The sequence below is a fragment of the Dromaius novaehollandiae genome, chromosome 24 (genome assembly GCF_036370855.1).
Source record: "Dromaius novaehollandiae isolate bDroNov1 chromosome 24, bDroNov1.hap1, whole genome shotgun sequence".
Lineage (NCBI taxonomy): Eukaryota > Metazoa > Chordata > Aves > Casuariiformes > Dromaiidae > Dromaius > Dromaius novaehollandiae.
Window position 1 is genome coordinate 7,877,936 of NC_088121.1, and position 19,865 is coordinate 7,897,800.

The following is a 19,865-nucleotide window of genomic DNA, read 5'->3' on the forward strand; positions in this document are numbered from 1 at the left end:
GGGGGGGTACAGTTGGGGGTGCAGGGGGGTGTGGATGGAGGTCCACGGGGGTATGGCCCTGGGGGTCTGGGGGGGTACAGTTGGGGGTGCAGGGGGGTGTGGATGGAGGTCCACGGGGGTATGGCCCTGGGGGTCTGGGGGGGTACAGTTGGGGGTGCAGGGGGGTGTGGATGGAGGTCCATGGGGGTATGGCCCTGGGGGTCTGGGGGGCACGCTTGGGGGTGGGTGCAGGGGGTCCGGACCTTGGGGTCCAGGGGGGTGCGGATGAAGGTCCAGGTGCTCTGGACAGGGGAGTCCAGGGAGAAGGGGATCCAGGGGGCACGTCCGGGGGGGGTCCGGACCCACGTGGGGGGGCCGGGGGCTCGGGTGCGGCATGGCCGGGCGAGCGGAGGGGGCCGGGGGGGGGGGTTGGGGGCGCCGCCACGTGGGGGCCGGGCCGCGGTCGAGCCCCGCCCATTGGGAGCCTGACCACGCCCCATCCGCGCCTGACCACGCCCCCAGCGCTCAGGCCACGCCCCCCAGCGCCGGAGCGGGCGGAGGGAGGGGGGAGCCCGGCGTCGCGCTTTAGTGGCGTCAGCGCGTCGCGCGCGTGTCGTCACCGGCCGTGACGGCGGCGGCGGCGGCGGCGGCGGCGGGGAGGGGCTGGGCCGGGCCGGACCGGGCCGTGCGGGGCCGCGGCCGCGGGGGGGCCGGAGCCGGGACCGGAGCCGGGGCCGGGGTTGGAGTCGGGGTTGGGGTCGGGGCGGCGATGGCGCCGCGGCTGCAGCTGGAGAAGGCGGCGTGGCGCTGGACCGAGACGGTGCCGCCCGAGGCGGTGGCGCAGGAGCACATCGAGGCGGCCTACCGCGTCGGGCTGGAGCCCTGCCAGCGCGGCGCCTGCCGGTACCGGCCCCGGCCCCGGCCCCGCCGCCTCCCGCTCCCCTTCCCCGCCCCTCGCCGCCGCCCGCCCGCCGGCCCCGCTCCCTCCCCCCCGGGCTGCGGGCGGCCGTCTCCGCCCTGCCCCGGGGCCGCTCGCCCCCTTCTCCGGGCTTTACCCCTCCCCCCGGCCCCATATCCCCCCCCCCCGGGTCTGGGGGGGCCCTATCGGGGTGCGGGGCGCCCTCCTCCGGGCCCCCCGGGGCAGTGGGGACCCACTCTCCTCCCCGTGTTTTGGGGGCTGGGACGCCCCCCCATTCCCTTCCCTGGGTCCCCCAGTGCTGTGGGGACCCCCTTTCCCCACCCCCATCCCATCCCCTCCGGGTCCTCTCTGTACCCGGGTCCCTAGGGGGACACCGGTTCCCCCTCTGGGCGCCCCGGGGTGTGGGGGCCCTGTATGCTCCTGTCCCCCGGGTTTTGGGGGAGCCTCCCCCCCTCTCGGGGCTCCCCATCCCCCAGGGTTGTGGGGACCCCAGATTTCTCCCTTTCCCTGCCAGGGTCCCCCAGTCCCTGGGGTGTCAGTCTCCCCTGCTGTGCCCTGTTTTTCTGTCTGTCTCCTATCCCTGAGGCCCTCCCTATCCTTTTGGGGTTGTGGGGGCCCCCTCCATGTTTTTGGGTTGCGGGGAGCCCCCCCCGTTGCCCCCCCCAAGGGACGTTGCTCCCTCCCTGGGGTGACAGTTGGGCTGGTGCCGGTTCCGCAGGAGGAACTGCCGGGGGAACCCCAACTGCCTGGTGGGCATCGGGGAGCACGTCTGGCTGGGCGAGATCGACGAGAACAGCTTCCACAACATCGACGACCCCAACTGCGAGCGCCGCAAGAAGGTAGGGCCCGGGCCCCTGCCCCCTCACGTCCCCTGCCCCGTGCAGCCGGGGTCGGCCCCCGGGGAGGTGCGGAGCAGGGTGGGTGAAGCCTGCCCGTGTCCTAGGAGTTTGGTATCAGCCCTTAGGAAGGCCGAGACCTGTTGTCTCCCGGGAGTTTGGATCTGCGGTTTCGGGGGCTGATGTCCTGTAGGGCGAAGTGATGACCCGCAGGCGAAGTGATGCTAGTGTAGCCTATCCCTGATAAACAGCCTGCTTCCGCGTGAGAGGAACCTGTGCTGAAACCCTTGGAAGAAAACTTCTTGATCATAAATTTGTGTCCTGTCTTTGGCTCAGAAGGGAAACAGGAGGGTTTTTCTCCAGAAAAGCACTCAGGTGCACAGCACTCTGAGGATGCTGTGTTCACTGTTCATGCCCCCAAACTTTGGAGAGAATCCCTTTAAACAGAAACCCCCTCAATATTAATAGCCCATGGCAAGCTCAGTTAAAGGTAACGGAGCAGAACAGCTGACCCAACTGTTGGATTTCTCTGTTTGCCGCTTTGGAGTAGCGAGTTACATGTGTTGCTTTCTTTTTTGTGCTAGAACGCATTCGTAGGTTTAACGAACCTCGGAGCCACGTGCTACGTGAACACTTTCTTGCAGATGTGGTTTCTTAACTTGGAGCTTCGGCAAGCGCTTTACTTGTGTCCGAGCACCTGCAGCGAGTACACGACTGGCGAGGGCATCCCAAAAGACAGAGGTCAGTGGAAGGTCGTAACAGCTGTCCATACCTTTCCTTGTGGTAAACGGAAGCTGTTCGGCCTATTTGAGCGTGGAGGTTTTTCCTCGGCGCAGTGAAACGCCTGGAACTTGCACGTCCTCTGGCGCGGGGTATTGCTCTGCTTTACGGTCAGAATAGTAGTAAACGTCGCATCCAAATAAGTAGAAAAGGAGGAATCGCGATGTTTGGTTTTATATTTTAAAAGTGCCATAGCAGCCACCCCTTGTGATTAGCAAGGTGCTTCTTTTCACCGTTATTTCTAAAGCCTTGTGTGGCGTTGGTTTTGTGAAGCATTTATCACTGGAATTGATGGCCGGAGTAATAACTATTTGTCCTATCTGCGGAGCACGCTGCTCTCTTTAAGTATTTGACCTAGCTTTTAGGTGCAAACCAACCTAAACCATTCTTTACCAGAGTTATGTTTAAATCGGAGTGAGTTGATCTGGTTGAAAACTTCTTTTAGTGTTCCTTTTTTTGCCAAGATGCTTCATGGCTTAATGATAATAGTGGGGCGAGGGAGGGAGTGGCTTTTGCTGCCGTGGAGCTGCGCCTTGTCCCATGAGAGGACAGGTATTTAGGTACCCAGTAGGCGTGAGACTTTAAGTGCCAGCACAGTAAACCTGACGGGCTTGGGTGAGATATGTTTTTGTGTTGTACACAGCGTTATAGGTGTACCTTGAATTAGTACAGCTGCCTGACTTCTGGTCCTGTTTTTACGGTATTTTGTGAATGATGTGCTGCCATTTGGTTTAAATAAGAAGCTGTTGCTATGTGGTAGTCAGCACATGCTGCTTAAACTGTTTACTAGCAGCTCACGTTAGGCACTGTGGGATATTTGGCTTGTGCTGTGACTTAGCTGTCATAATTAGTACTGTTTCAGATCTCAGGATAAAAATGTTTATTAAAAAACCCTTTTGTTACTAATCATTAAGCTTACGTGTGTAAACAACAAAGAAAAAGCAAATTACTTTAACTGAACGGTTTTATCTTGAAATGAGACAACATAACTCGCTAGTAACTTGTGCAACTTGTTTTGTGCTAGACTACGAGCCTCAGACCATTTGTGAACACCTCCAGTACTTATTTGCCTTGCTGCAGAACAGTAAAAGGCGATACATCGATCCTTCCGGGTTCGTGAAAGCGCTAGGCTTGGATACAGGACAGCAACAGGTACGCTTGAGCCGCCTCCCTGATGTGCTCCTCCTGATGCGCTCTCTTTTCTAACTGCCTTTGCCTAGGGACGAGTAATTACCTTCTTTAAAGAAGTGTGAAGCTGCCCTTTTCTGTTCCTCTGCCATCTCCGAGTGGTGATCTCGCGCTCGGCCTCATTTGTGCAAACACAAAGGGACAAGTAGTGCTCCAGGCCCTTCCTGTCCCCGTGCGAGGTCGGCAGGAGCCGGGGCGCCCGGCGCAATGGGACGGGGCGTTAGCGGGTGATTAACCGTGGCACCGCAGCAGACTTCGGGGCGGGAGCGGGGCCCTGATGGGCTGTTCCTCCCGCGCCTGGGGCAGGGGGACACGCTTTGTGGCGGGGACGAGGAGCAGTGTGGACGGGAGGCCCTGGGAGCCGGCTGATGGGCCCGGGGAGGTTGCTGCAGTGCTGTGGCTGCTCAGCAGCAGCCTCACACTGAGCCCGATGACGCTGGGGCCGAGGTTTTGCTCTCGCCTCGATTAGAGATGACGGGAGGCAGGATGCGAGTTGCAGCTGGCTGGGCAGATGGCACGGCAGCATCAGACGTGTTACGAGGAGGACCTGAAGTTTAGGCAGGAGGGAGGAAGTTGGAGAGGTTTGCAAGTTCTCTGCAGGGACTGTGGGGCAAGAAAGCGTGCAGCAGAGAGGTGCGAGCACCATAGATGGAGCCTGCAGGCTGTTGCAAAAGTTGAAGACGACTCCGGAAAAAGATGTGTCCTGAAAGAACGCTTTGAGAAGTAGGGGGACCATTGGAGGAAGAACAAGAGCAACGGCTTGTGATTCCTCAGGAGGATGAGGAGCAGAAAGTCGCTCGAGTCCCTGGGAGGGAAGCGGTCATTAAAGGCTGGTGATATTAAAGGAGAGAGTAAAGTGCTGCCCACGGTTTTAACAGTTGTGAGAACTGGAGAGGAGACCTGGAGACTTGCAGCAGATGTGGCAGTGAAAAGGTTAGAATTTGGAGAGGCAGCAGGTGCTAAGGGTAGGATGAGTGGGAGAGAGTTTGTTTTATAGAGGAGAGAGCCAGGGGAGAGTGAGGGTGGGAGAGGGAGCAAAGAAAATTGGGTACTAGGAGGAAAGGGAGGCCCTGAGACGAGTGTGGAGAAGCTCCTGAGTCTTACAGGAGGAGTAGAAAGGGGTGAAAGCCATGGGGCAGCTTCTCAGTTTGTTTCTTTGGAGGAATCTGAGAATTAGAGGCAGAAGTGGAAGCAGCAGGACAGGAGGCTTGAGGGCACAGAGGTGGCAAAAAAGCAGCCGTGGTGTTTGGTGAAACTGGAAAAGGAGAGTGAATTGTGCTGCTGGGACTGTCCGTGTCGGTGGAGCTCTTGTTAGTGTGAGCTGGTGTAGCTTGGCCAAGAGTCATCCCGTCTCTGCTTACCTGTTGTCTCTCTCTGACACGGCTAAGACCTGTAATGCAAGCAGGAATAGCTTGTATTATACGCCAAGGCTTTGACAAATGACTGTTAGTGGGATAAAGAGGTGGGACACAGAGATTGACCCTCCTGCCAAACCGTACCATGGTAGAGGAAGATTAATACTCTGTAAATTATTCCAATGTTCCCTGATGGATAAGGATGTTCTGAACCTGTTGTCTGCAGTGCTGCAGTCAAATGAGGTAGAGAAACCATTTGTGTTGCTGCTCCTGGGCAGCAGAAGCTGATGCCAATATGCAAGGTGGAGTCATGAAGGGATTTATGTGGTTAACAAGCTGCTGGGGGGTTTTGTGTGTGGCTTTTTTTTTTTTTCTTCTCCTCTCTCCCCTCTTTCTCAGGATCCTGCAAATAGCAGGGCAGAAGTCAAACCACCCTGAGCTATTGGCCAGGAGCCAACTTAACTCATGCTGCAGTCTCACGCTGGGGGCCTTGTGCTCCTTTTAGGCAAATTCCTCTTTTCTTTAGTTCTCCTGACTGGTCTTTTTCTATTCAGCGCACACTGAAGTTTCTGTGCAGCCTGTGTGTAGGACTCCGTGTAATTTGCAGTAAATTAGCGACAAGGTTGTGATTGCGCTTTGCGTGGCGGTGTATTGTTAACGAACTTGGCTTTCCATTCTAGGATGCCCAGGAGTTTTCAAAGCTGTTCATGTCCCTGCTGGAAGATACTCTATCCAAACAAAAAAATCCAGATGTTCGAAACATAGTGCAAAAGCAGTTCTGTGGAGAATATGCATATGTCACGGTGTAAGTATTTGGTCTTTGTGAAGAACCTTTCTGTAAATATTTAAACATTTTGGAAGAATTTGAGCAGGAAAGATTCTTCTTAACAGCTGTAGAAGGCAGGTAAACTTCTGAAATGTTGTGTGACAAATAGGGCTTCCCAGTGTTTTGTTTAGCTTTCAGGTTTCCATAAGAATCCAATTCTGTGCGATGTTGCTGCAGTTAGCCAGATGCTTTTAGTCTATTAATAAAAATTTGCTAATGAAAATCTCAGTGAGTTAATGGAACGTAAAGTCCTGGAGCCAGAAATTATAGTACTTGGATGTCATCGTACCCATTTCATTCCTGAGTTCAGAGCTGAGAATTTCACCTGGAAAAGTTATAAAATGTTATGTATGAGTTGTAAACAGACACTCCTATTTTTCCTGGTCAGTGCTGTTATCCTGCTTACACCATGCTGTGGAGTGGTTGTGGTGTAGAGGTGTACCATATTAGGGCTGGCTTAAACAAGCTTTTTTTCCTGGTTTTATAGCTCAGGTGTTAGTTTACTGACGACTGGGGAGTTAGGACTCATTAACCAATGGACTGATCTCATGTGAATTTTTTTTTTTTTATTCCAGCTGCAACCAGTGTGGCAGGGAGTCCAAACTTGTGTCTAAATTTTATGAACTGGAGTTAAATATACAAGGGCACAAGCAGCTGACAGACTGTATTACTGAGTTTCTTAAGGTAATAAGCTCTTTTTTTAAAAAAAAAAAAAGTCTTGCTATTCTTAATAGTGCCAGCAAAGCACTGCTTAGCAAGGTGCTTCAATTCCCTTCTTCTATTAACAGCTTTTGAGGTTGATATTACAGCAAAGTGGGCAGCTGAGATCGAGTTTTCTCAGTGGGATGGATGCAAAAGGAACTATTTCTCCATGGACCCAGAAAATGAGGACTGAGACGTGTACTTGTGAAGTGAATGAGCAAGGGGTGGCTCTGTACCCAGAGTGTGACGCGTGGGCGTGTTACACATTTTAAAAAACACTTTGAAGTCACACATTTAGTAATTGTGTTTTCCCAGTAAAGTTGATACAACAGAAACGCATACAAAAAGTCCCTGCATTCTTTGTCATGGGCAGCACAGGAAGGAGGTTTGTTTTCCGTGTTTTCTATATCGGTGCTCATCCACGTAGCAACAGGAGACTTTCCCTTTTCTAAAACATGTTCTTAAAAAATACTAGCAAGGCCCCAGAGTAGCTTCAGGAATGGCTCTTAATTCAACTTGAAATTTGCCTTGCTCTTAAATGGCTGGCATGTTAAAAGTTCAAGGTGTGGATTCAAATAAATATATTTAGGACAGAACTAACCGGAAATGTAACTCTGTAGCCGAGGTGCAATCTGGCTGTTGTGCAGAGTCTTTGCTGATGCACTCAGCAAACCGGTTGCCCCGCTCATGAAAGGTCTGCTGAGAAAACAGGCTGGTCTGCGTGCATGCATGGAAGGGCATCCATCTCCGCAGACTCCAGTCCTGCTGCCCTGCAACAGTAAACTTAGTTTGTCTGGCCTTCCTTTAAATGAAACAGCTGGTGATCTCTTTTTAGGGTTGTTGGAGTTCTCCTCTTGCCTGATCATATCGGCTCTACTTAGACATAGACTCTTATTTCCCAGTGATGTTTGCTTGGCTGAGCACAAGAGAATTGTAGTTTCGGGGCTAAAATGTGGGCTTTACATTAACTTGGTCCATGTGATCTCATTAAACGGTGAGTTTTTCCATAGCCTTCGTGATAGGAACCAACTTCATGAACTTCAGTCAGGTGGTGGACAAACTTGATGGCTTTGTAAACTGCCTGAGCACTGGAACTAGGGCTTGCTTCAGGCTAAAAGACTGTTGTTTTCCTTAAACTGAGAGCTGCCTGCTAACTCTATAATCTCTAATAAAGTGCATATATTAACTCAAAGGGTTGTGTGTTTTTAGCCTGGAGAGTATTTTGGAGAGCAGCTCAATAGAGACTTAAATGGTTAAAATAACTTCAACGCTGTTAAATTTCCATCTAGCAAATAGACTGTAGTGGTTGACTGTTGAGTAGTAACGTGTTCTCAAGACCTTTCCTTTTGCCTTCTGGTCAGGAAGAAAAATTAGAGGGGGACAATCGTTACTTTTGCGAAACTTGTCAAAGTAAGCAGAATGCCACAAGGAAGATCAGGCTGTTGAGTCTTCCATGTACGCTCAACCTGCAGCTGATGCGGTTTGTGTTTGACAGGTGAGCCTCCCCCGGCACGCGTGCACGTGCTGTAAAAGCAGGAGCGGCTTGGGTCACTCGGAAGCTCTGTGGAAAGACATCTGCTTTACTCTTTCTGCACTGATTTTAGATATTGGGAATCGGAGCGCACACGCGTGGCTTTTCTTGGGTTGCTCAGGGGGTTTCAGGAAAGTTATTTTGAGACGTGAGCCATTATTACTGTCCCCTGATCCCTGTAGCTGAAGTTTGGTCCTTTGTTCTCGCACAGACAAACCGGCCACAAGAAGAAGCTGAACACCTACATCGGCTTCTCTGAGCTGCTTGACATGGAGCCTTTCATGGAACAAAGAAGTGAGTTGTGCACTACGTGCTCATTCGTGGTACCCGCGCGGCTCTTGACGGGATCTCGTCTGAATCCCCTTTTTTGATTGAAAAGAATGTCAAGAGTGGTTTGAAGCTGCCTTTCAAACAAAAAATCGCAAGTGCCTTGCTAAACAGCTTGTGAAAGTTGGGGGCTTTGAATAAAGCTGTGCAGAGGTCTTGGAGAGAGATGAGTTCAAGTGCGGTCTTTGTTTGCTGTCTTGCAAAAGCATCAAGTAATAGGAAAGAAAAGACCTGTCCTGTTTTGTCCAGAGGGCTAAATAACTGCCGATTTCCTTTCAGATGGTGTCTACGTGTATGAACTTAGTGCTGTCCTCATACACAGAGGCGTGAGCGCGTACTCCGGGCACTACATCGCCCACGTGAAGGACCCGCAGACGGGCGAGTGGTACAAGTTTAACGATGAAGACATAGAAAAGATGGAGGGGAAGAAATTGCAATTGGGGATTGAGGAAGATCTAGGTAAAACCTTTAAGTTGTGAGTGCCCTTTTAAAATAACTCTTTTCACCAAAAAACGTGGAGGCTGAGTACGTGGAGGACCTGATACTCTTAAAACAAACTGCTCCTACATGTGATTTCACATCCTAAAAGCAACACATGAAACTGCAGTTCTGTTAATTGCAGCCAGATTTTCTTTGCTCCAGCCCTTATGCGAGTGTTTATGCACACCTCGTGATCACTTCCTCTACTCTAGTTTTTCTCTTGCTTTGCCTCCTGGCAGATAACTTGCTGATAACCCAGGCAGCAGTTGCCTATCAGGGTAATACAGGCAAGCTGCTGCTTCCTTGGCCAGCATGCAAAAGGAGGCATTAGGAAGAGATAACGAGGTTACTTTCAGTTTCCTTAACATGTTATGTTTTTATTTCCACTGAGGTGTCTACTCTTAAACTTTTTAGGAGGCAGTAAAAAGTCTTTATAAAAACCTTGATCAAAAGAATGTATTAGAAGCCAAAATTGCCTTCTTTCTTTGCGTTTTTGCTTTGCGCTGTTCTCATCCTTCTGTTCCACTGTTGTTGGCTTGCCTTGTGCTGGTGCCATCCTGCTGCCCTAGATAACCCTGCCCGTCTGTTACCTGAACACTTTAGGGTCTTGATTTCCCTGTACTCGCTGGAGAGCTTAGGCTGAGACTAGCGTTGCTGGTTTCTCAGTCTGCAATCAATATATAGTAGCTGTCCACTTTTAAATTGACAGTTTAAGTGCCTGGATTTGCAGTTGCTCAGTGTTCTCCCGCGCCTGTCAGCGCAGAACGCTTTGCAGTATCGGGAAAGAGGGAAATTAATGCCAGAAATTGTGCTTAAATGTAAGTCATCCCTTCCCAGAAACATTCCCCCACCAGGACACTCATGCTTTGCTGCATCTCCCACACCAATAGTTGGACTTTCTAAAATAGGGGCTTTCTTTAAAGCATCTGTCATAATAGCTTAATGAAAAGGCATATTTATCAGTTCCCTTAGTTTGTTTTGAAAACCCATCAGCCTGAGCGCACCCCTAAGCAGACATGGGGTGCCGGCCTGCCTCTCCTGTTTGCTTCCATGCACGTATCTGCATGGTGCCACTTAATTTTCAGCTATCTTACTCATAAACTTCTTGCGTTTTGTCACGACTTGCATAAATGCAGGCTCCCACCAGAGCAGCAATGTCATCCTGTTAATGCTTGACTACCACTAACTTGCAACCAAACTGTGAAGCTGGCTAGACATCTAGTGGTGTAAGATAGAAAAATAAGCCCTGAAAGGAAATAAAGGCTTCTCAGCCTTTCTTTTTAGACTCCTGAGTTACCCAGTGTAACAAAATAAGATGCTATTAAACTGCTGAGCCCTCAATTCTCTGCAGGTTTATGCTTAAGCACGAGTAAGTATTCTTGCTGAAACACAAAATGCTTTGAGAATGTAAGTAAAGCATGTTTAGAAGTCTCTGCAGGCTGGAAGCCTTAAAAAATATATATAATTTATATATATATATATATATATATATATATATATATATATATATAAAATATATATATATATATATATAATATATATATATAAAATATATATATATATATAATATATATATAATATATATATATATATAATATATATATATAATATATATATACGTGTGTGTGTGTGTGCGCGCTAAGCAAAATACTGAAGTTGTAATGTCATTTGCCTATTCCAAGCAAAACTGGAGTTCAGGGGTCTCCTTCATTGCAAATGCACACAGCAGCAGCAGAAGTTCGGTAACATAAAGCAGGGAGAGTGCTGAAGTCTGGCTGTGCAGATGGGAACAATTTTTAAATGCTTGGAGAAACTGCAAATAAAATCTGTCTAGGAAATCCCCTGGGCAGTGTGGCGGGGAACGCACATGAGTTTTTCCAGAAATTAAATACAAAAAAAATCCAATTTTTTCCCCATTCCTTGTTCTGTTAAATGTTTGACCGACAGAGGCTTGCTCCTTTTTTTAAAAATAAAGGACTGTTTGGTTTTTGAAGCCGCAGCTGTAGATAAGCATTCTAGTAAGGTTTCTTTCTTTGCCTGGCAGTCTGTCTGGACATGACAACTCTCTTTCCACATTAGCTTGTATTATATGGCCTCATTCTTCATCTCGGTGAAAGCCAGCGTTGGAATCAGATGCTCTGAAGTGACCATTTCCGTGGCTGTTCAGTTCCTAAAGGTTTTGTTGCCCAATAGACTGGTGCATATTTTTTACATACCCAGTCATGTGTAAATGTATTTTTTTTTCCCTGAGGGTTGGACTCTGTTCTTTGGTGTCAAGACACCAACACTAATGAGGACAGGAGGCAGAGGGAAGAAAGGATGTTTTTGCAAAGGCTACTTTTTGGCTCGGTGAGGCTAGGCTTAAAGAGAGAAGAAAGGCTCTCTTAGAGGGTACTTCAGAGCAGGATCCTAACTTAGTGCCTCTGAATTGCCCTGGCTTCAGCAACGCTAGAGGGATTTGGGTCTTGGATAAAGTTTGCTCCCTGCCATGCATGCGAGGCTCATGCCAGCCCGGTGCTCTGCAGAGGGAGGCCTGCCAGGGCACAGCATGCGGTGAGAGGGAAGCTGGCTAGATGGCAAACTCGGCCCATTCAAGGCGAGCCAGTAAGCGGGCTTGTGTGTTTATTATTTTTTGCCTTCTGTACCACAGCGGAGCCTTCTAAATCTCAGACTCGTAAACCTAAGTGTGGGAAAGGCACTCACTGCTCTCGAAATGCTTACATGCTGGTATACAGGCTGCAAACCCGGGAGAAGTCTCCGACAGTCGAAGTACCAGGTAAGCGAGCCTCGACTCTCCTGGCCTCTCTGTCCGTCCTTGTGAAGCACCGGGCAGGCCAGGAACCGGTGCTTTGCATGAAGCGCCTTTTGCAGCCGCTGTCTAGGAGTCCCCAAAGGTGCCATAAGGTGACTCGGTGTCGGAACTTGGGTCGTCCACGTTGCAGCCCCCTGGGCTTTCCTAGCGCTTGAATGACATTAGCCTGGCTGATACCACCCCTGTGCCCGCTCAGGCCTCACCATCTTACCAAAGAGATGAGGTGGCAGGGGGTTAGGAGGAGGTAATCCCGCGGCGAGCAACGTCTGCAGAATATCCAGCTGCCGGCGTTGAGCGTGGCTGGAGTAACGGGATTCGCAGCCGGGTTCCCCCTGTAGCCGCTCAGGTACCTGAAGCGAGGGAGAACAGTGTGGTTAAATGTCATCAGCAGTGCATGTACTGTGCGGCAGGTGAATAATCCTGACAGATGTCATGTTTCTTTTACAAGTACTTAATCTTTGCCATACTGAGAATAAATGGCATAGAAATAAGAGGATGCAAGCCCTTAGAAGAATTTTGTACTAGCAGGTTCGTGTCTTGCTTTAGAATCACTGGGGGTGGTAGAAATCCCTGTAGGTTTGGCCTGTGGATTTAATGATGCTTAGTATTTGCATGCTACTTGATTAGAAATATTAATTAGGCCTTAGCTGGTAGGGATGGAGGTGTGCTCCACCTTCTTCCCTTCCCTGTGAAATAGGGACGACAGAGGCATTGTTTTCCCTTTTGACCGGAGCTGTTTGTCAGCGTTCAGTTTAGGTTATCTGGAAGAGGAGGGTAATGATGGTGATAATTGCACAGCTTTCTCCGAAATCACAAGGACCCCTAATCACAGCATCAAACCTCTTCCAGCCTCCCCGCTGCCTCTAGCGCCCGCTCTCGGAGGCGTGCAGCCCTGGGAACGCGCGCTAATTCACGCCTTGGGGCTCTCTTTGCAGTTTGCTTCCCCAGCGCTCTCGCCCTCTCTCGCCTCCTACCCCTCTGCCCAAAACAATACTCAGCAAAGCCTCTCCACCCAGCTTCAGATTCCTGAGCAGCCCTGCCGTTGCCTTTGTTTCACATGGCCGTGTGCCAGGGACGCGGAGCCAAGGGCAGCAGGCGAGCCTCGTGCTTTCAGCGAGGCTTCACGCAACTGCAAATTCAAGGCATTTTGCTTTGGTGCTGGGAAGAGCAGCTTTTCTGGGACAGCGGCGAGTGTAACTTGGGTCCCCAGCCCCTGTCGTTGAGGGTGAATGGGTCAGGCTGACTACGTTTTTTAAGAGTGTATATTCTCCCAAGATAGATACCGTGCTCTGTGGCTGCCTAGGAGTTCACCTTTCTGACATATTTTAGCTCTTCAAAATATTGTTGAATCGGAAGAGGCTTCAGATAAGCATATTCTACCCCTCTGTTACACCATCCCTGCAAGGGAAGTACTTTATCTTCTTTTTTTTCCCCTGCTAAGGTTTTTTCCACTGATGACAGCAAAAATCGCTGTCCCCCTCGCCTTCCCGTCAACTCGAGGATCTGCTCTGGCTTATCTCTGATCGCATGGGGGTTTTCTGCCCTTGCCTTCGAGATGCGCCTGGTCCCTCTCGCCGAGACGGTGTGCGCCTTGGGGCTGCGCCTCGTGAGCGGTGCGGCAGCTTCAGGTGTATCTGGTGTTTTCCTCGAAGTGACCGGCGTCTTTGCTGTTCCTTTCCCCGCAGCTTTCCTGCAGGAGCTGGTGGAACGCGACAACTGCAAGTTTGAGGAGTGGTGTAACGAAATGGCAGAGATGCGCAAACAGAGCGTGGCCAGAGGCAAAATCAAACACGAAGAGGTGAAGGAGCTCTACAAAAGGTTACCTGCTGAAGCTGGTCTGTAAGATATTCTGGTAGTATTTTGTAGTAGACCATTGTTAAGATTAGTAATGTTTTGTGACTAATCCACACCTTGGTTCTGTGGCCTGAACGCTTCACTGGAAGGCATTAGCTGTAGCCCTCGCCGTGAAGAGGAAGGCGATCGCTGTCTGTTGTTGCTATGTGTACACTTGGTATTTGCTTTCCCTTGCTTGCTCATCTGCCTTAACCTATTTTTCTCCTTTTTTTGCTCGTTCTAATGGCCTCTGGCATCACTAATTCCCTCTTGCTCCCTCCTCGTCAGTCAGTCTCCTGTGTGCTTCCATGCATTGTGACTGTTTTCTCCTGCGCTGTGAGCAGCTCGGCTCATTACTGCTTAGTAGCATTGAGGCAGAATAACTGGGCAGTCTCAGATTGCCCGCTCACGCCAAGTTTTGGTGCTCTTGGTCTGAATTAATCGGCAGGTAACCGGGTCCAAGAACACCTGGCCTCCAGCAGAAAACTGTTTCATCGCTACTGATGCTTCGAAGCCCCATGTCTAAGCTTCGTGCTCCTAATGAGCAACAGCTTAGTGGGGTTAATCCTTTCAATTCCTTGGGTTTTGTCATCTTAGTGTGTCTGAGCACTAGGATTTTGATACCCCCTGCCTTTCTCTCCCCAGTCTCCCTCAAAGCAAGCATGTGGGCGCTTGCTCTGTCTCACCAGCGTGGGGAATTTCTCTCCAGTATGCACATCTCCTAAAAACAGTAGGAACTTTGTAACTTCAAAAAAAAATTTTTTTTGATTGTGTAGCCCTTTATACAGTTCGATTTTAGTTTTTAATATTCTTTGGCTAAATGCTCAGAGTTGAGAACCAGAATCAAGATTCAAGTAGCTAAATAGCCACTCGACTTTTTGTCGAGCGCATAAGGAGCTCACGAGCCTTCCTGAGCGGCGAGAGCTCAGCTCCTGTAAACATCTGCCTGTTCAATTTATGAGGCTGGCTTTGAGAACAGCGGCGCTTAACTAAGGAATAGAAAGGTGTCACAGCTCATCTTGCAGAGTCCCTGCAAGCCTGAGTGCTGTTCAAATGTCACCTGTAAATCAAAGACGTGGTGGAGGTATGAATCTGCCATGAGTCACCATTAGAAAGGAGGAGTAGTAAGCGCAACTCAGTTTGGGGTTTTTTTTTTTTTTTGCCTTTAGCAGAAACAGAATACTTTTCCCTCAGCATTTCTAACACAATGAAGGAACAAACCTTAGTGAGATGTGTTTACAAGTACAGGTGCAGACAGACTCTAGCTCCTCTGCCCCGATTTTTAGCTGGCAGTGCCTGGAGGCACCCACTGTGTGCCCCTGCTATTGGGCACGGCAGCTTGCTAGCGCAGCTGGAGGTAGTGTCACCCCAGGGCTGCTTTGGGTTTGATCCCTGAGGAGCTTGGGATGATCTGTGCAGCTGTGGAGATGTCTCTTGTGCCAGGTTTGTAAAGCCAGGCCCAGAAAAACTTCCTTTCTGAGAGGCAGCTTTCATCCCCAGCTAGCAAACCATTTTTGACAGCGTTGCAATTCTCTGGAGGTCGTGCCTGTGCGAGTCTGGCAATGTTATTGCGTAAGATGAAACGACTGCTGATTGTCCTGCAGAGAAGAGAGCTTGAGGCCTGGCTTCACAAAAATCCAGGGCAAGTCAGAGGACAAAGTATTTTGCTGAAGCTTCTTTGTTGCTGCTTTGTATGAAACATTAATTTCATTTCCTTTGATAAATGTAACTAACAGCAGAACCCTTTCCTCTCCATTTCAGAACTGCCCTCGTCGCGTCAGCAAAATGTGTTTAATTTCTTGGTCATCCTGCTAATTTTCCAGCCGTCTTTTGGAAGCTGTAGTGTTTGCCTCGCCAGTGTTTGCTAGATTTGGTGTGCTAAGAGAAAGCTACTTTGTTCTCACACCACTGTCTGTTGCTCAGTTTGTGATTAGGAACCTATCTAGGAACTCGGATGATTGCCGTTAATGGCAAATGGCAAAAGCGCTGAGATAAGCTTTTTTGCTACAGTTCTGTTTCCATTTAATCCACAGCAAGTGGCTTCAAAATGTAAAATTCTTCCTTAAAATGTAGTCATGCTTGTTCTTTGGGTTTAAGAATCAACACTGGCTCTTGCTATCAAGATATGAGTTTATGGGGACTTCATACAAAGCTAGTTTACTGCTCGTGTAGAGATGCTGACCCGTTTCTGACCTGCTCCTGAACCTTGGCTTTATGTGAGATTTTTCTTTTAACAAATGTGGGGGGCCCTACCGCCCTGTTTCAAAAAAAAATATATATATATATATATGTATATCCCAGTAACACTGAGAAATTTGAGCATGTTACCACTTTCACTGTAAATCTCTTGATGCAGGAGTGTCTCTCACCTAGGTTTGTAAGAATAGCCCAGAAAAAAATTTTGGGCACTGAGGGTGTGAGGAGAATACTGGTCTCATGTGCAGTGATTTTGTTTTATTTTTACATCTACCCTGAAGATCTCACTCGGTTTTGTAAAGGGCTTTTCCCTTAGCAATGTTAGAGCATACCTTAAATACTGTATTTGTCCCTTGATGGACAGTAGGAAAGCCTTGCTTATGCCCTTGCCTTGAGTAGTCTGCCATAAGCTGCTACAGGTTTTGCAGTCTGAAAGCATGCCCTTTCCTGTTTAGAGTACTCCATTGTTTCACATTGATTGCTTGAATATTAAATGATCAGTTGTTCTCATGTATCTAACTTCACGTAGCATCTGTCGCAAGAGGCACCATGTTAGAAATCTGCAGTGCTGAGATGAGAATTGGACAGGGAAGCTGCATTAGATGTTTGAAAACTTGTCCTGCGGAGATGTAATCAACGGTGGTAGCCTGTTAATTTTTAAAATTATCATTGAGTATCAGAGTAATTATAAATACCATCTGCTGTGTCATGTACTAACATGTGTGGGCTTATTTCTTTTTGTGTCTTTCCCTTCCAGGTTCCCCATACGATTTCATCTCTCTCGAATGGCTACAGAAATGGCTGGATGAGTCCACTCCTCCGAAACCTATAGATAACACAGCCTGCCTGTGTTCACACGGGAAACTCCATCCTGATAAAATATCAATTATGAAGAGGATATCAGAGTATGTGGCTGACTTCTTCTACAGGAGATACGGAGGGGGACCCCGGCTGAATGGTAAGGTGTCTGACTAGGAAGCATCCTTTGAAGTCACGTTTTTGTGTGCTAAACATGTGTTAGAGCCTTATTCTGGTCCCAGCCTCTTGCTGGGCCATCCTTTATTATTTTAACCTAGCTTTATCTCTGCATGTAACTTCTGTGCTGCCTTGTTATTCCCGGGTTAATTTTTTTTATATTGCTCGATTACATTAGCATTCCAACAAATAGGATTAGTCTGATTGGAGGGGCTGTTTCAGACCTGAAGTCTGCTCTGTGTAGAAACAACTGTGCATAGAGTAGCTTGCGAGAAGGCAGTGGTGCACTTAGGTTAAAAAAGGTAATATTTGGAGGAGTTTATGAAGCTAATGCTACCAAACAGCAAAACGCGCACATGTAAACCCCCAAGCTCTTCAAAACAAAGGGACGATTTTTTTATGCCTGCAGCACCTCCAGGTCCGGTGTAGGCAGTGTTTTGTGTGCAGATCTGTGCTGCCTCTTGCCAGCAGCCTGTGCTCTGGAACGGTGTGGGTGTGTGCTGGCCGAGAAAATCATTTACTATCTTTCACCTCCAGCATGTCCCAAGCTGCCTTGACCTAACAAAACACATACGTGATGGCATATGTGCTTGTGTTGTGCACATCTGCCACGCATTTGATTTTTGGGGTAAGCCCTTGGCCTCTGCAGTGTCTGGGCATCCCTTAATCAAGCCCTAGGCTTAGCTCCTTTTATAAGGGAGCTCGGTAACTCCCACTGAGACCAAATTAGCTCAGCTCCTGCTAGGAGCTTATAGGGAAGAAATGCAACTGCTGTGACGCAGGCAGCCTTTGTAAAACAGGCCAACGTTTATTAGTCAACTGGAAGATCGCCTGCAGATTGTTTTGCTGAGTATGGCTGAGAGGGAAAGGGCTGATGTGCTGCGCTCTCCATCTCACCTTGCAGCTGATGGACGTGACCCTCTGGTTCCTCTTGCTGCCTGACGAAGCGTTTGCCCAGCTGCTGGGCTTCCCCTCCTGTTGGTCCAGGGCAGCTTTGGAGAACGTTTTTTTTCTGGGTTTAGGTGGCAAAGTGTCACTCCAGGAGTTGCCCAGGCTGAGCGGAGAGGATCCCCTCTTGTCTCAGCGTACAGGAAGGCGGCAGACACTCATACATGGCATTTGAAGGTGGCTATACAGCATCTTCATGCTATAGGAAAGTCACGCTTGGGAGCGGTACGATAACTGGTGCATGGGCCCAAATTCTCCTATCTTTTGGATCCTGCGTCTCTGCATGCTGGTGTGACCTCGCTCGCAGCTGCAATTGTCAACTATCGATATTAGCAGAGCTGTGAAGCTAGCGGAACAGATCACACCTCAGCTGAGGCGTTTTACGGTTATTAAGCTGTAAATGCGGCCTGATCTGGCAGTAACCACGGGCGTCTTTCTTACATGTGCGATCTCTCCTTATGAGGCGGGATAGCCGGTACCTACATTACACTTATCTGACAAACTAAGCGCTTTCGAACAGCAGTGCTCACATTTATGAAAAGCTCAGCCATGTGTGCCATAGTAATAGGCTGTTTTTTTTTTTCCTCCTCTTCAGTTAAAGCACTTTGCAAGGACTGCGTGGTAGAAAGGTGTAGAATACTACGACTGAAAAACCAATTAAATGAAGACTACAAAACTGTTACGAACTTGCTGAAAATAACTGTAAAAGGGTATGTAAGTCCTGACACTTTCAAATGTTGTCAGAGCTTTTGAACAGTGCTAATGATGTTTAAATAGCTTTCTTTTAAAGACCGTTTGGGCTCAGAATGAGAATGAAGTTGTGATTCGTGGTGCCAACGCTGTTCTCTGTACGCAGGAATGACGGGTTTTGGGTTGGAAAGGCGTCCTTGCGGAGCTGGCGTCAATTGGCTCTAGAGCAATTAAACGAACAAGACGAAGATGCGGAGCACAGTAATGGAAAAATGAATGGAAATGCACAAAACAAAGGTAGTTCTTTTGCTGTAGACATCCACCAGCCTGTGTGTGATACCGCTTAACAAAAGGCACATCAGGTGTTCTTGCGTGTGCTGTTTTAGCTGTTTTGCTTCCACTGCATGAACAGGGAGGGAATGCAGCCTTAGCGTGAGGAGCTTTTTCTTTGATAAGCTTTGAAACTGCTGGATGATCTTTGTATTCAGAGAAGAAGATGAGGAAATAAACAATCTTACAAAGCTGTGCAAAATAACCACCTAGCCACATGATCCTTACATCCTAATTTCACCTGAATGGGGGAACACAGGGGAGGAAGAAACATAAAAATTACCCTGGGCAAAGGAATGAAGATTGTTTTTTGCAAAAAAGCTTACTGATGAAACTGAGCACAGCTGGCAAAGCAGCACTGGCAAAACACAGTTTCCAAAAAAGAAAAATCATGACTCGGATTCTCTTCTCTGCCTGTATCATGAGTTTGAGAATCTGTGGTTTCTTTTATTTGCCTTCTGCTTTTTAAACCTTTGGAAATTGGGGGTTTCTTCAAGTTTTTGTTCCAGAACTGAGGGCAAGAAGTTGGTTTGAGTGAAAGTGGAGATGATCAGCTGATTGCATTGATCTTGGGTTTGATTGCTCCAAGAGCAACACCACATACCGCAGATCTCATGAAAATATCTCTAAGCTGGCACTGCCGATGCAGCCTGGTTGTTCTGTTGTGGCTTTCGTTGGGAGAAGGGTACTTTTCTGCATCAGCAGCTGAGTTACTGTCCCACGGATGATTCCTCCGTGGTGACCTAGGTTTCAAAAGAGGTTGCAACTCCCAGGAGGACAGTGTTGGGTTTTGAGCTGCTCACTAGCCAGCTTCCTTGTTAGGCAGGTTGTTACAGGCCATTACTAACGCACTGTCGTGTTTATGATGCTCCAGTTAAATGGCCAGTGCTTCCGTCTCTATAGCTGAGGTTTCTAAATATTATTTACATATTAACGCAGGGCCTGTCAAACCCCTGGCAGGCTCCCCTCGTTCGGTGACTCAGTTTGTCTTGGCGCTCGGAGGAGAAGCGCGGAGCAGAGCGGCGAAGAGCCGCTCCGCAATTGCCGGTTGGCGTGCCGGGGACGGCGCAGCCCGCTCTCGGGGCACAGCGTGTCCTTTGCTGCTTGCGCCTTGCTGCCAGCACCAAAGATGTGGGAGGTCAAGCTCTGCTCTTTCAC

At 48.9% G+C, this 19,865-nt stretch overlaps 1 protein-coding gene across 3 annotated transcripts in view; it reads left to right on the top strand.

The window, feature by feature from the left end:
- The first annotated feature begins 564 nt into the window (after positions 1 to 564).
- The window catches only part of USP48 (ubiquitin specific peptidase 48), a 33,886-nt gene continuing 14,585 nt past the window's right edge, over positions 565 to 19,865 (top strand). The window contains exons 1-14 of one of the 3 annotated variants that reach the window (XM_064497037.1): positions 565 to 882; positions 1,617 to 1,737; positions 2,319 to 2,475; positions 3,539 to 3,666; positions 5,738 to 5,862; positions 6,459 to 6,567; positions 7,947 to 8,080; positions 8,328 to 8,410; positions 8,723 to 8,902; positions 11,574 to 11,699; positions 13,421 to 13,570; positions 16,522 to 16,722; positions 18,283 to 18,397; positions 18,544 to 18,674. In XM_064497037.1, the coding sequence (XP_064353107.1) occupies positions 749 to 882; positions 1,617 to 1,737; positions 2,319 to 2,475; positions 3,539 to 3,666; positions 5,738 to 5,862; positions 6,459 to 6,567; positions 7,947 to 8,080; positions 8,328 to 8,410; positions 8,723 to 8,902; positions 11,574 to 11,699; positions 13,421 to 13,570; positions 16,522 to 16,722; positions 18,283 to 18,397; positions 18,544 to 18,674 (1,894 nt within the window). In that variant the 5' untranslated portion in view covers positions 565 to 748. The remainder of the gene's footprint in view (positions 883 to 1,616; positions 1,738 to 2,318; positions 2,476 to 3,538; positions 3,667 to 5,737; positions 5,863 to 6,458; positions 6,568 to 7,946; positions 8,081 to 8,327; positions 8,411 to 8,722; positions 8,903 to 11,573; positions 11,700 to 13,420; positions 13,571 to 16,521; positions 16,723 to 18,282; positions 18,398 to 18,543; positions 18,675 to 19,865) is intronic. The other 2 variants (XM_064525693.1, XM_064497036.1) reach the window with 2 other exon arrangements.